Source organism: Sprattus sprattus (assembly GCF_963457725.1).
Source record: "Sprattus sprattus genome assembly, chromosome: 12".
Lineage (NCBI taxonomy): Eukaryota > Metazoa > Chordata > Actinopteri > Clupeiformes > Clupeidae > Sprattus > Sprattus sprattus.
Window position 1 is genome coordinate 6088157 of NC_137910.1, and position 15462 is coordinate 6103618.

Sequence of the window (15462 nt, forward strand, 5' to 3'; positions counted from 1 at the left end):
ATCCAAATGCTGATAGTATGTAGGAACATTGCTCCTGAACATCACCGAAAATCTCAAGGTTACTGTTTGAAGTCCTCCCATCTCAAATGTGTTTACCATTAGCTCGGTGTTATGATGTAAAAGGAAATCATGAAAAACCACGGCTCAGAAAAAATCTGCTGCGAGGAAATGGGGGCAAAATGTTGCAGGTATGAAAATGGCACTCGTTCTTCATCTGTTTTAGGAAAAATATTTAATGTGTAGTATTCAGTGGAGGTAGTACTGAAGTTTAGTACTTAAGTAAAACTACTACATCAACAATCCTACTTAAGTAAAAAGTACTTACTTTTAAATTTACTTTAAGTATTAAAAGTTGAAGTAGCCTACTCACCCAATGGGTTGTCTCTCAGTGTCTGTGCCATTTTGATAGGGAATGCAGATATAGCTCCTAGTAATACTATTATGTAAATAACACTTAGTACAAGTACAATTTTGTTTTGTTTTTAAAGAAAGCAGTGTCTGAAACTACTGAAGCACCTTCTGGGGGAACTCAAGGACAAACACCCAAAGTTCTGCTCCTACTACGCCAAGACCACCCTCCTGCATGCCTGCACAGAGCGAACTAGTGATGGCGAGTGGCGGCTCTCCAATCTTCACGACTGCTTCCAGCTTCTGCTGCAGGATTTCGTGAGACACTTGAAGCATAGAAAACTGCTAAACTTCTTCATTCCCGGACATAACCTCCTCGGCTCTGTCGGCGTTAAGACCTGCAATGATCTTGCGACATGTATAGAATATGAACTCAACAATGGGTTCCCAATTTTCAAAGAATATCTTCTTAATGACTAACCAAAAGCAGTTTTCAATTTATGTTTTGATATTGTTGTTTTGATATTGTTTACATTTGTTTAATGATGTATGCAACCAAAATAAATCAATAAAATACAGAATCAGCTACTCAAAGATGCCTCTTTGGCAATTTTATTTCAACAAGGCAAATCAAAATTATTTTAATGAAATTTCCAACGAACAAGAACCGAGTAAACAATCGTTTATTGTTTATAGCAAACAAACACTTGGAACCGCTGGACATCTAGAAACACTTTTCAGGAGGCCTCCTGATCCTGTGGCGGCTCTAGTGTATTCGATTATATACACTAGATTCATGCTTCTAAAGTCTATCCACCCTAAAGGCATAAACAGTTAGGCAACCTAGAACGATCCCAACTTAATCCAATAACAGGACAATTTAATACACCATGGTTTGCATTAAAGGAATTAATGGATGTAGGCGAAAACCACTCAAACATGTGATGCTGTTTGTATGGCACCTGCGGATCAGAATCCCCGGTTGGAATCGCTAAATCCATTCTTTATCCCTTGGCCCTCGCCCTCGTCCTCCTCGTCTCCCATCACCACCTCTCCCGCCTCCTCTCCCCTCACCTGGGGGCATCATGGCCCTCTCTCTCTGACGTTTCTCGAACCGTTCTGCCATTAGGACCAACTCCTCCGGAACCTCCTATAAAACACACACACACACACACACACACACACACACACACACTCCATGAACCCCCAAATACGAGCAGCACTGAAGTGAGCAAATGCTTCAGTAAAAGGGTGCCGAATCAACCTTCTGAAGATCCCGACTCCATTGTGTCTTTCCCTGGTAACCTTGACCTAACGACGTTCATCCCAGTAATCACGTATTTAATAAGCACTGTAGCTAAGAGTCTCAAAGTGCTATGGGACCTTACTAAAAACGGTGGTCCTAACTACCACAAAACCCAAGCTTGTAGAAACTGCGTCAGTCACCTCAGTTGTGTGTTATCTTTGTCAAGAGAGCCATTTAGGTACCATACCTGACCAGCTCTTTCAAGAATGTTGATCAACTCTGCTGCCTTACTCCAGTCATCTCTCGTCACCAGCGTTACAGACACTCCTGAGCGCCTACACAGAGAGGTGATGCAAGGTTCAGGAGGACAAATTGTCATCATTCACATTGTCATCAATCAGTCAGACTAGACCAGTTTAAATGAAAAGGTACAGTATTACAGGTGCAGTATTAGGAACGGTAAAATAATGGCAAATGTAGAATTTTGTTTGTTTCATACCAAATGGCTGCTAGGGCCTAGATTTTTATGCTAATGTATTTCCTTGTCAAACGTGATGGGCATTCCCCTAAGGGCAGGTTCCAAACTAATATAGTGTGTAATCAGTCACACCACTTTTCCACTGTTGTCACAAGATGGCATTTTACATATGGTCAAACTTCTTCTATTATGCATTGTCTATTTGGAAATGTAAGCAAATGTACAGAAAACAAAACCACAGTCCAGTTGAGCAACAGGAACATACTTAGTCTATGTCAAGCTCCTTCAGAATTACATTATCTAAAATACTGGTAACTTTTTCTTCAACATAAAGAGGCACAGTTGTCTGACGGAGGTTGTAGGGTACAAATAAAAACTTTGTGGAAATAGAAAAATGAAATGCGCAATTTTAGTGGGGAAAGAATGACATCCTGGATTTGAGAGTTGAAAATTTAGTGCTGTATTCATATCCATACCAACATCAAAGTGGGGTCACTCATATGAACCTCTATTTCTAGCTCACTTTTCTTACTGACACCCTCTTCCACAGAGACACGGAAAGGCCCACTGACAGAGAAACACAGACATGCCTGTTTCTGCGCACCCCACTCCCCCCCCGAAACTTCTACACACACCCACACCACTCCTCACCCTGCTCGTCCTGTGCGTCCCACGCGATGGACATACTCTTCAATGTTCCGTGGAAAGTCAAAGTTAAAGACGTGTGTGATATCACTGACATCCAGTCCCCTGGATGCCAGGTCTGTGGCCACCAGTATACGCACATTACCTGCAAGAGGCATTAACACATGAATACAAGAGACGTAAACTGAAACGGCAAAGGTACAGACACGCCATGAATCTGTTAAGAGATCAGCATCGTATCTCACTGACTGACACACTAATCAGTACCCAGTATATAAACATGGTCATCTTATATACAGTACCAGTCAAAAGTTTGGACACACCTTACATTTTTTGGGAGAAATGTTTTCTTTACTTTTATTATTTTCTACATTGAAGATTTATACTGAAGACATTTTAACTACACAAGAACACATATGGAATGATGTACTAAACATTTTTTCTTTTTATCATCCATGTAGAAAATAATAAAGTAAAGAAAAAACCTCTCAAAAAATGAGAACGTGTGTCCAAACTTTTGACTGGTACTGTATTTCTTCCATAAATTTGCAAGCCATAAAATGGCGCAAGCGGCAGCAGCCCTATACCATAAGTGGATTGGAATACTGGAATAATATGGGGACCCGGTTCGAGTCCGACCCGCGGTCATTTCCCCATCCCTCTCCCGAATCTTTTTCCAGTTCATTTCCTTTCTCTCTCTACTATCCTGTCCGATTAAAGGCATAAAAGCCCAAAAATAAATAAATCTTTAAAAAAAATAATTCTAACATCCAACATTTGTCATTAATAGTTGCAGTGAAATGAAGTCACGTGAATGATCACACAACAAAGCAGAAAATGGTCAACCAGCCATGATCTTATTATTTTTCTGCATCCCTTCCCTCCCCCATACCATCTCGGAAGTCCTGCAGGGCCTCCTCTCGGTCACACTGCTCCCGGTCGCCGTGGAGGGACTGGACAGCGATGCCCCTTAGGGAGAGGTCACTGGAAAGGTCATCCACACTGATGGGGGAACACCAAGATAAAACTTGCTTTCACTGTTCTTACAGAGTTTTAACAGGGACTGGGGTTAGTTGGTACAGGATGAATCAATGAATGAATGAGTGACAAAGTGAACAAACTACACTGTGTAGCTGGTAGCTGTGAGTGAGTCATGTTTTTTTTTAAAGGCAGCAGGTTGCGAGAGAGTGTGTTGAGGTTTGTGCCGGGTCTGAAATAATGAGTGTTGCTGTGCTGCTCGTGCCAGCTCAACTCACTAGTGTGTGTGTGTGTGTGTGTGTGTGTGACAGAGGGCGACCTGCTGTGGTGGCTGCTGCTGCTGCTCGTGCCAGCTCAACTCACTAGGCCTTTCTGCCCACGAAGATCAGAGCTTTATCCTCAGGCTCCATGTTGCTGATGAAGTCGAACACATACGCTTTCTTCTCTTCCTCCTGAACAAACAACACTGTTTGCTGGACTGTGTTCACTGCCTATAGCGAGGACAGAAATTGAGAATTAGAGAAATGAGAAGACAGGAGACGGGGATTAACACAGAGAAAGTCAGGGACAATGGTGATGAAAAGAAAGAAGAGCAAAAGAAAGTATGAAAGAAACAGAGAGAAAGAGGAGGCAGGAAGAAAGTGAATGTATAGAAAAAAAAGAAAGACAAAGAGAGAGAGCGAGTTTGCAAGTGCACCAGTCAGCTTGTCCAAAATGGCAACAGAACCTACTCACTGCCAAGTCTAGGGTGCCCACATACACCATCATGGGCTCCTTCAGGTAGGACTTGCACAGACGCCTCACGCCTGGTGGCCAGGTGGCACTGACGAGGAGAGGGAAACAAATACATTTTACACTCGAACTCACAAAGGTAGCCACAAGGGTACTGTGTGCGCGCAGGTGTGTGTGTGTATGTGTGTGTGTGTGCGCACAGGTGTGTGTGTGTGTGTGTGTGTGACAGCTGTATGTTGATTGCCTCTGCCTGAGGATATATGCAAATGTGAAAAGTGTATGGTATTCGAAATAATTACAGTTATTTCCCATTAACCTAAGGACCAGGGATCCAAACTAGTGACAATGAAAATACATTCTAATGTATTACACAATAGTCTTCAAATGTAGCTAAAACTCTGAAAATGTCAAGATTTGTAGACCTATGACATGACAAAGACATGGCGCGAATCAAGTTCAAAGCTCTTGTTGGCTTGTTGCTTGGTGATAAACAACCCAACTAATCGCAAGAGGTAAGTTTGCCAAAACAAAGCACCAAAAAGTCAGTGAAACTGAAGGGTTTTATGTAAACAAGACGACGACCTCAAGCTTGCACACCTGGTCATGAGTGTCTGCCGGTCAGGTCGAATGTCCAAAATGATCTTCATGATCTGAGGCTCGAAGCCCATGTCCAACATCCGATCGGCCTCATCCAAAACCTGGCAGCAGACAAACGACAGCTTAGGTAATAGCAACTTCAGAAAAAGGTAATTTTGAAACCAAGAAAATCTGTTTGGCAGTGAATTCCAAATCACTTCATACGTCATTCATTTGAGAAGTTTCGTAGTTTCGTTACATCATAGATTCAGTCATTTCAAATGCTTGTGGTTCTTTTGAACTGAAGTACAATATTCCCCCTCTCAAGAAGCTTCTATAGAAATCTAGGCTCTGCACCAGCTTCCTCAGGGCTCAGATACACATACGCGTTTTTGTAAAAACGCGACGCTAGGAAATGCATTGATTCCTATGGTACGGGGCGCTTTGCGTGAAAGCGCGCCGTACCATAGGAATCAATGTATTTCCTAGCGTCGCGTTTTTACAAAAACGCGTATGTGTATCTGAGCCCTCATGGTAGGAGGTGTTTTCACACCCTGCTCAAAACACAAAGAACCTACTACGGTCAATACATTTAAAATTTACAACACAATTTTGGGTGATTAAAAGTGATCAATTGTTTTTTCCTCTTCTTAAGACTGAAACTCGGAAATAATTGGTATTTAAATTGAAATCATGATTTTCAACACAAAGTTTATTTGAATTCAAATACTATGGTTAACTAGCATCTTTTTAACTTTGAACACATTCTCCCCTGTAAAGGTTTCCAATAAAACAATCAAGGCCTCAAAATTGACTGTCAGCTTGAGAGGTATATTTGTTACACGTGGGGCATGTGACGTGTACTTTCAAACAGGGATTGAAATTATGCAGTCACAGAAAATTCCCCACCTGATCAGCCGTATTTCACTGAAAATTGACTGTCAGTTTGAGAGGTATATTTGCTATACGTGTGGCATGTGACGTGTACTTTCAAACAGGGATTGAAACTATGCAGTCACAGAAAATTCCCCACCTGATCAGCCGTATTTCACTGAAAATTGACTGTCAGTTTGAGAGGTATATTTGCTATACGTGTGGCATGTGACGTGTACTTTCAAACAGGGATTGAAATTATGCAGTCACAGAAAATTCCCCACCTGATAAGCCGTATTTCACCACTAAGAGGGATTATCCCTTTGTTCATCGTCAAAGGCACTTCATCAATATACAGTGGGGAAAATAAGTATTTGAACCCCTGGTGATTTCACAAGTTTGGCCACTTGCAAAGAAATGTGTGATCTATAATTGTAATAGTAGGTGTATATTAACAGTGAGAAACAGAATATCAACAAAAAAAAAATCCAGAAAAATGCATTTGATAACATTTATGGCTTTATTTGCATTTGATGCAAAAAATAAGTATTTGAACCCCTAGCAAAACTGACTGACAAAAATGACTTAGTACTTGGTGGAATAACCCTTGTTGGCAAGCACAGACGTCAGAGGTTTCTTGTCGTTAGTCACCAGGTTTACACACATCTCAGGAGGGATTTTGGTCCACTCCTCTTTGCAGATCCTCTCCAAATCTTTAAGATTGCGTTTTCAATGGAAGGGAATGAGGGAATAAGGTTCAAGCCCAATATTCCACGTAACGTGGACCCATCCATAGTCCCCTTGATGCAGTGGAGTTGTCCTGTACCCTTGGCAGAGAAACAGCCCCAAAGCATAATGTTTTCACCTCCATGCTTGATGGTGGGTATGATGTACTCTTGGGGTCATATTCAGCATCCCCCCCCCCCGTCAAACACGGCAAGTCGAGTTGATGCCAAAGAGCTTGATTTTGGCATCATCTGACCACATTCTGTCTCCCAATCCTCCTTAGAATCATTCAAGTGTGCAATTGCAAACTTCAGATGGCCCTGTACATGCACTTCCTTGAGCAGGGGGACCTTGCGAGTGCTGCAGTACTTCAAAAAATTACGGCGTGGTGTGTTGCCAATGGTTTTCTTGGTGACTGTGGTCCCAGCTGCCTTGAGATCATTCACAAGCTCCCCCTGTGTAGTTCTGGAGTTATTCTGCACCTTTCGAATGATCACTGATACCGCACAAGGGGATATCTTGCATGGAGCCCCAGACCTAGAGCGATTAACATTTGTTTGGTGTTGCTTCCATTTACGAATAATCGCACCAATAGTTGTCCGCTTCTCACCAAGCTGCTTGCCAATGGTTTTGTAGCCCATTCCAGCCTTGTGCAGGTCTATAATCTTATCTCTGACGTCCTTGGACAATTCTTTGGTCTTGCCCATGGTGGTAATGTTGAAGGTGTGAAGTATGATTCTTTGGACAGGTTTCTTTTATAAACGTCACCAGTTGAGATCAGGTGTACCATGTTAGACCTAATGAGGACTAATCTGTGTGCTTCTTGGGCACATAACTGGTCATTGTGAGCCAAAATTCTTGCTGTTTGCTTGGGGGTTCAAATACTTATTTTTTGCATCAAATGCAAATAAAGTCATAAATGTTATAAAATGCAGTTTTCTGATTTTTTTTTGTTGATATTCTGTTTCTAACTGTTAAAATTCACCTACCAATACAATTCCAGATCACACATTTCTTTGCAAGTGGCTAAACTTGCGAAATCGGCAGGGGTTTAAATACTTATTTTCCCCACTGTATAAACTGGACCAGAATACTGTGCCGAAGTTCTGGACCTGGAGACATGTAGCTATTTATTTGAGCCCAGTTCAGCCTCAGACATATTTGGGTTTCGGCCGCTTGCTCGTTTACTCTTCAATCGCGATTTCATTTGCAATTCCTTCTACCTCGTTGGTGCATGAACCCTCCATTACGCCCACGTCGTGTCTGTTACTCACGAGGTAGGTGATGGAGCGCAGGTTGATCAGGTCGTTCATCTGCAGGTCGTTGAGCCGGCCTGGGGTGGCGATGACGATGTCCACGCCGCTGCGAACCATGGCGATCTGGGCCCTGCGGTCTCCTCCGCCATAGATACAGATACTGAGGAGTGGGTGCGAGAAACAGACAGACACACAAAGACACAGGGCCAAATTATGGCCAGGTAAGAAGCGGCAGGAGGCATCAAGGGAATAACTACTATCAAATATAAATGAATATTACTATCCATGTGCCTTGAAGTAAGAAAAAAGTTGCTGCATTTCAATAAGGTTGTGTAATGAGAAAGGTAAAGTCAAGGTCAAGAAATCCTGATCGACCCAAACGGTTTCAATGTTTACTCATTGAGCAACTACATAGAAAATCGCACAGGGAGTAGCTGGTGACGCTAGTGGGGTCCCATTTCCGGGCATTACTGGAGTGGTATGAGTGTTAAAGCCACATAAAATCGCCATTCTGAAAGGCACACACCCTAGGAAAGTGAACCGCCGAATCACTCCTCCCACGCCATTCTACAGCGTAGCCTTCTAAATTACCACCCTCAAACTAAAATTAATATGTACATTTTTGGGAGATTCTGAACGAGTAATCAATAGCAAACAATATTGGCCATTTAATAAACCTTGCTATCCAGACTAGAAAAGTTGGCCGGAGATTCTGAATGAATAAATAATGGAATAAAGGAATCATGCCGCAGTCACTTTGTATGCGACATTTTTCACACTCTCCACTTTTTCAAAACACTTCATAGTTACCGTATCAGCCAACCATGTGCACTTAACTGTGGATACTTCTGCATTCATTTGATACAAAAAACATTCTTGCAAAATAAAGAATACCTTTCTCAATCAATATTCATCGCCTGCAAAAACTCTGTACTACAACCATTTACTTTTTTCAAAATAGTTAACCTTCATATTAAAGCCTGACAAGTCAGGTCATTGCAGTAGTGGAAGTAAAACTATGCACTTGAAATATGACAAATTATTCTGCTTTTGGCAGAAACTTTCATTCAGTTTTTTGTTTGCAGCAGTCAATATAAACGTGGTTAAATTTGCATTGAAATGTGTGTGTCTATAGTCAAAAAATCTATGTAGTTATCACTAAAGAGATTTTTACACCATCACTGCTGTATATGTAAGTCATGTAAGGGATAATGTATAGAACGCAGGTCATTGTCGGGAAAATAAGCCCCTTCACGGTGAAGCGCGTTCTATACATTATCCCGCTTATTATACGGCTACTTGCCAAAACTAAATAATAACTTAACACAGTGTGTCTTTTTACGTTCAACTTCAAAGACAGTTGAATACAGTTGGTCAACCGTCCGCTGAAACTCCCTTGATAAGTTACTTGCGGAGTGCTAGGAAAGATGTGAATCAGAGGCAAAAAGGCTACTTTCCTTGACAGCGGTCATTATTGCATAGCAACGGTCTGCTATCAGTTAATAACTGACCGCAGAACGTTGGGAAGCCCCATTCAAGTGAATGGAGCATTCTACAGCATTAAAAAGAGCTGTGTAATAAGGGCTCTTAATGAGAGTACGTGGTGCAAGAATGCAACCACAGTGCATTAATTTGCCACACCTTGGAGTGATCTCTACAGTATAGTGAACCAACAGATCAAGTTTGGTCTTGGCGTCATGATAACTGCTTAGCTTGAATTGTGAATTTTGATTATGTGGGGAATTGTAGGGATGGATAAGATATGCTTAAGTTTTTTTCTTAAGGTAAGGGAGACTATTGACGAAGTTCACAAACATTTTATACCTAATACAGAGAGGTCCGATGGATGGGGCCACAGTAGTAGTATCAGGTGTTGTTGTTTCACTTACTAGACTGGAAGTGAAAAGCGTCTGCACCATACTGTGGTCTACCATGTTCAATTTAGCAACGTGCAGTCATGAAGCATAATGCAGCAGTTCAGGTTCATTTGATTGGTTATACAATACGCACAATAAAAACGTCATAATGTTTTCCTTTTTTTGCAGGGAAACACTGATTACAAATTCAAAAACAGATGCAACACCACATAATATATGTATTATGCAATGATTCAAGTTGATTATGTGTTAAGTGCATTTTAGTAGTCCTCCTGGGAAAGAGCATTTACTATTGTTATGGCAATAGTTATGTCACTTTTGGGTGAGGTATGACGTGTTTTGGTGGTTGTAATACATTTGGTAGCAAAGCTTAACTGATGTTCTGAAGGTGTGTGTTTGTAAAGCACACTGTGTGAAGAGTTTTGTCAAACAGGGGAAACAAGACAAGTCAGACATACAGACAAAGGACGGATGTCTTAGTTTGAGTCCAGTCCTAATACTGAAAGTGAAACCTAGTTTTCCACAAGCTAAATGAGCTAACATTTGCAGGCTGCGCCAAAGATCTCAAACATTTCAGTAGAAAAAAATTACTTTAAAAGGTATAGGAAAATCACTCATCAAAATATAGTACACCTATGGACCACAATATAACCATACTGTTACAGTACTACAAGAATTAAAAACAATACCAACAGTTTGACAGCAGTGGATCAAAGTACCTCTTGAAGCCTTTGTAGCTGTATTTGTTACACTCAGTCTCAATCTGCAGGGCCAGCTCTCGAGTGGGAGTGAGCACCAGCATACCAGGCCCGTCAAGTCTGTCCCTTCGCCTGGAAATACACAAATACCCGCACAGGCACGCATGCACACCCACACACAGGGTAAGGCACCACATTGTGTAAAACTGCATGAAACGTGTGAACAAATTGAAATAGTTAAGTACTAGTTAGTTTAGTTTCAATTAGAATCACACCAATCAGAAGGCGTGACCTTTCTGCAGTCAGGTTCAAGTTTATTTATATAGCACATTTCATATGTTATTTAAGCAATAAGCCCCAAGAGGCCATTCTTTGCGCTGATTTTAGAACATGTAAGGGGAGTTGTTAGGCACAACGCGAAGTGGAGCGCAGTAATATGGAATGTAATCAGGTCAAATTGTAAGGTTATGCTGGATTTTACAACGGCTTTTAGCCAATCACAATCAAGGATTTGAACAATCAGGTTTAGAAACAGACACAATTTGCTTTGAGTGCAGTGAAGACATTCAATTATCTAAAATAAACAAACAAAGACACTTAGCAAAATAAATATATATATATATATATATATATATATATATATATATATATATAGTCAGTATATTATTATTATTATTACTACAGCTGTCCATGAGCTCACCACTGTGTGGTCTAGTGCTAAGGTTTTTCCCTTTCCATCATGGTGCTTCAACAATTCCACTACATCTCTATAGTACGATGTATTCTGCACTGATGACACCGTACTTACACTGGCTGCTCGTCCATATGGATGAACCCTGGCAGGAGGTAGGCCAGAGTCTTCCCTGTCCCGGTCTGGGCTATGCCTATCAAGTCCAAACCCTTCAGGACTATGGGCCAGCCCTGGGACTGGAGTAAGCACATAGACAACAACAGTCAAGACAATATATAAGGTGGCAATATAAGATGAAGAATACAGATATCAAGGGGCAATTTAAGGATAGGATAGGATAGCATAAACTTGAATTAATCCCGTGCGAGAAATTCAATTGCCAAAGCAGCGGGGTAGTGGGAATAGTAATCAATTATCTATATACATCATCATCAAAAAAAATTATACAAATTTGAATAAGAAATAAAATACATAAATAGATAAAATAAATAGACAAAATCTGGGGGCGTAGGTCTGTAAACCACCCTTTCACATGCTCACAAGGGAATTTCCTCATATCTAAATTACATCATACTAACCAAGAAAAAGCTTCTGTTATAATGTCAAGAAAATGCATGCCAATGTCATAACCACCCACCCACCCATCGGTGCTTAGAAAGCGTGGCGACTAAAGCCCACTGAAGTGCAGAGTGCTGCGTTGCATACAGGAAGCAGTGTGGTGGGCTGAGTATTAAAAAGATGTCGTCTCTGCAAAGCAGCCTCCTCTCTGTACCGCTAAAGTTTAGTCAGCGTTTTTTTTTTTAACCCCAAACTCAACCACACTCAAGCACTACCACCTGCTGGATGAAGCGGAATCCCGTTGTCACGGCAAAATTAGAGAAGTTTTCCGGACAGGCCCGGAACTGAAAGGGTGTTTCCAGTAGTGCAGTCAATCTGGGTTAGTACGGTTCTTTCCCTGGAGGCCGTGACATAATTTGCCCTAGTTTTACACACGTGGTCATCATTGCATCTTCCGGTTAAACCTGTTTTAACAAGTTAATTCTTAACCACAACTCAACTTTTATTGATCGTGCAAATAGGCCATGTGTAAACATTCAACCTTTTAAATCGGTATATTTCATATCCTTGCCAAAATAGGTTAGATTAAGTTTGGCATACTGATCTGGAACGTTTCATGCAAGGTTGATGGAAGTGCCAGTGTGTGAGTCTTTGCTTGCCTGCATAGCACATACCAATGCAGTCTGCAACTAGGTCTCTCTCACTGATTCTCCATGTGTACCTGTATAGGAGTTGGCTTGGAGAACCCCACCCGAACGATATTCTCCATAATCCCAGGATAATGCAGGAAGGCCTCCTCAAATGTTTCCACTGGGTTCGGGATAGGCCTTTTCTCCTCCTCCTTAATATCATCCACAAAAATATCGTGGTTTTCTTTCCTGCAAGGTAAAAAGGTAAAAAGTTTGGGAATTCCCACATGTCTACCGTCTGAAAACACAAATGTGATTGAACTAGAGGGGAACGTTTGGGAATTTCCACATGTATAGTTATATACATCCAAATTCAACTGCACACAAGCTCCTCAGCCTATAGCACACAGGCTGCCTGCAGAACCAGAATACATTTTGTTATACGTATCGAGGAGGACCCCTGCTGGTCAAACTACCACACTACAGTCCTTTTGAAATTCCTTTATTTAAAATAGGGCCCTCTGTTGGTCAAAAAGTGCCAATGTTAATTTAAACGGGGCAAGTTCCCGAAGAATTACTCCAAGGGTATATTAAATCACCTCCAGGCTTTAACTTCTTCTGCTGTGCGAGCGGCAACATTCGGATCCTCTATGTAGAAGTCCTTCTTCAAAGGAGGAAGGTCTAAATTATAGAGGAGACAGAAGTTAAACCTCATATAAACCTGCTTTCAATTTTGCTCTGTGAATGTGGCTTGAAAACAGATTAGCAATACAAACAGTTAATGGTATAAAAGTAGGTACTGTGGTTGAGTATACGCTGTTAAATTCCTCATCCTTCAAAAAAAAAAAAAACACAACGAAATTTCAATCTACAATGGTCTTCACATGGCATTGACAAGTAATAGGTTTGCATTTACGCTTTCTCAGTCCTCGGAAATAAACCTTTATATTTGCTTCATACTCCACTCCACTTATGACAGTACACTGCCCATTATTCCCTGAGCAAATACAGTAGCGCAATCACATCCCATCTCCCTCATGCATTGCCTCAACTGGCTCCCATTCACCTTGCCACTTCAGGACAGCATACTTCTCCTTGTTCTCCCTGAGGGCTAGCCAGTCAATGCGTTCCCTAGGCTCTTCGGGCTGAGTTGCAGCCGTCTGCAGGTCAGCCGAGGACCAGACGGAGCCTCTTTTGCCAGCAGGGGCAGGTCCCCTTGGCCCTAGAACAGGGGGAGAGGGTGAAGAGACCCTAAATACATCCTGGAGACTCAAAGAAATGAAGATCTTGCCGGTCGTCAGGCCAGTCAAAGGTTGTACGTACAAATTACAAAAATGTTCCACTGAATCTTTTTAGAAATATTTTACTTTAGGCAGGCTAAATACTAAATGTTATTTACATTCGATACGTGGATGCAAAAGGTCCCTGCTCTTCAAACACAAAACATTTCTTCAGTTAAATTAGACAATGGACAAAAATAGCTTGTTACAAGATATCACCAAGTTACCATCGCTAAACCTTGGGCCACTGTCTGAAACCAAGTCATCAATCATCCCCTTGGCTTTCTGCTGAACATCGCTGTTACCAAAGATGACAACTTCGCCCTCAAATTCCCCACGGTTGATCTAAGGAATGTCAGACAGAAAACAAGTTGCAAGTCTCTGGTTGTGTGAAAGGGATGCATAAGACAAGACCTAACTGAAAAGCCATCAAGACAATGTATATACATCAAGATCCTTACCATAAAATGCAGACTACTGAGCTATTACTACATTGCTAAAATGAGCTGCACATTTTACCAGCAGGAAGATATTTGGCGTAGTTTACCTTTATTCTTGCACCACTAGACTCCTCAAGCTCACGAATTTTACTTCCACCTCGACCTGTTGGGTCACAAAACACATGTTTACTGTACTGTGCATTTACAAAAAAATAAATCTTAACTTGTACGTTGTATGATGATAAAGCAAAACCTAAACTGTACAGAACAAAACAGGCTAACGTTAAGTTAGCGGTTTGATCGTTGGTAACAGGTTAGCTAGTTAGTTGGCTAGAGGCTAGCTTGTATAAGTTTCAAATCTTCCAATTCACCAATTACTCGTCCGACCACCGAATTATCCACGGAGAAGGACAAAGGTGAACCCGAACCAGTCCCAACAGTCGGACCTCGACCTTTCCTGCATTCATCACGGTCACCATTCCTAAAGTCGCGACCACACGTGTCAGACTTGTCTCTCCAGTTTGTCCACGGTGGACCATCTTGGTCGCTCCTTCCAAGCGCTGCATGCTGACCACGCTTTACCCCAAAACATACATTTTCTTTCCCTCTGGGGGCCTGGGGTCGCCATTCAGATTGTTGAACTGTCGGTGCAGATTTTACTTTCACGCCACCATCCGCATCATAGTCGTCTTCCCAATCAGACATTATAAACCATACAGATTATCAAACTGTTTTACATCAGTAACCCAGCTGGTGCATGAAATAAACGCTCTTAACAGTTTCTAACATCCGTTGTTTTGACCTCTTCATGACCTTTGCAATTTATTTTGCCATACAACCATTATTTGGTTGTTAAAGAAATCCCACGTTACAAGATTTGTTTCTAATAATTATAATGATATTATCGCAAGTCAAAAATTCTGTTCAAGTGGACTGAGGGTTAATGTAATCTTGCCTAGTATTTCTTTTATAAATATAAATATTGCACCAAAGGACAGCTATATGCAGGTTTGTTCTCCTCCATGCAAAACAATCACACGCAGTCAATACATATTTTTAAGTTTGTTTATTGAATTTTGCATCTTTCATTTTTTTTTTCAGTCACAGAGTGTTTGTCTCCTCTGTTATGTGCACATCGTTTATTGTAATAAATTAATCTGCATGTCATAGAACGTTAACATTATCAAGCTTGTAATTTAAGGCCAGTTTGTGTGATAAATTACATTATTAGTGATACAAATAAAATAAATTCTGATTTAAATGATAAACATGTACCAGGTTTGCAGCCAGCCAGATAAAGGTATGCACCTTGTGCGCATCTACTTTTCAGAACTTCTAGACTATCTCTGTTTTTTAGTAGGTATGCAGCTATCGAAGAAAAAGTAATCATAAGTAATAATAATAAAATGCATAAAGGCACAGTAAAGAATT

The 15462-nt window shown here is 41.1% G+C and overlaps 1 protein-coding gene across 1 annotated transcript; it reads right to left on the reverse strand.

Moving 5' to 3' along the window:
* Positions 1–1339: 1339 nt before the first annotated feature.
* Positions 1340–14736, reverse strand: ddx43 (DEAD (Asp-Glu-Ala-Asp) box polypeptide 43; the record flags this gene model as incomplete). Its single annotated transcript, XM_080848435.1, has 16 exons — positions 1340–1498; positions 1842–1929; positions 2724–2862; positions 3610–3719; positions 4059–4186; positions 4431–4518; positions 5025–5125; positions 7877–8018; positions 10455–10565; positions 11242–11360; positions 12404–12560; positions 12911–12992; positions 13378–13533; positions 13819–13936; positions 14139–14194; positions 14403–14736. The coding sequence occupies 16 exons, from the start codon at positions 14734–14736 to the stop codon at positions 1340–1342; spliced, it is 2088 nt and encodes a 695-aa protein (XP_080704561.1).
* Between the last annotated feature and the right edge of the window lie 726 nt (positions 14737–15462).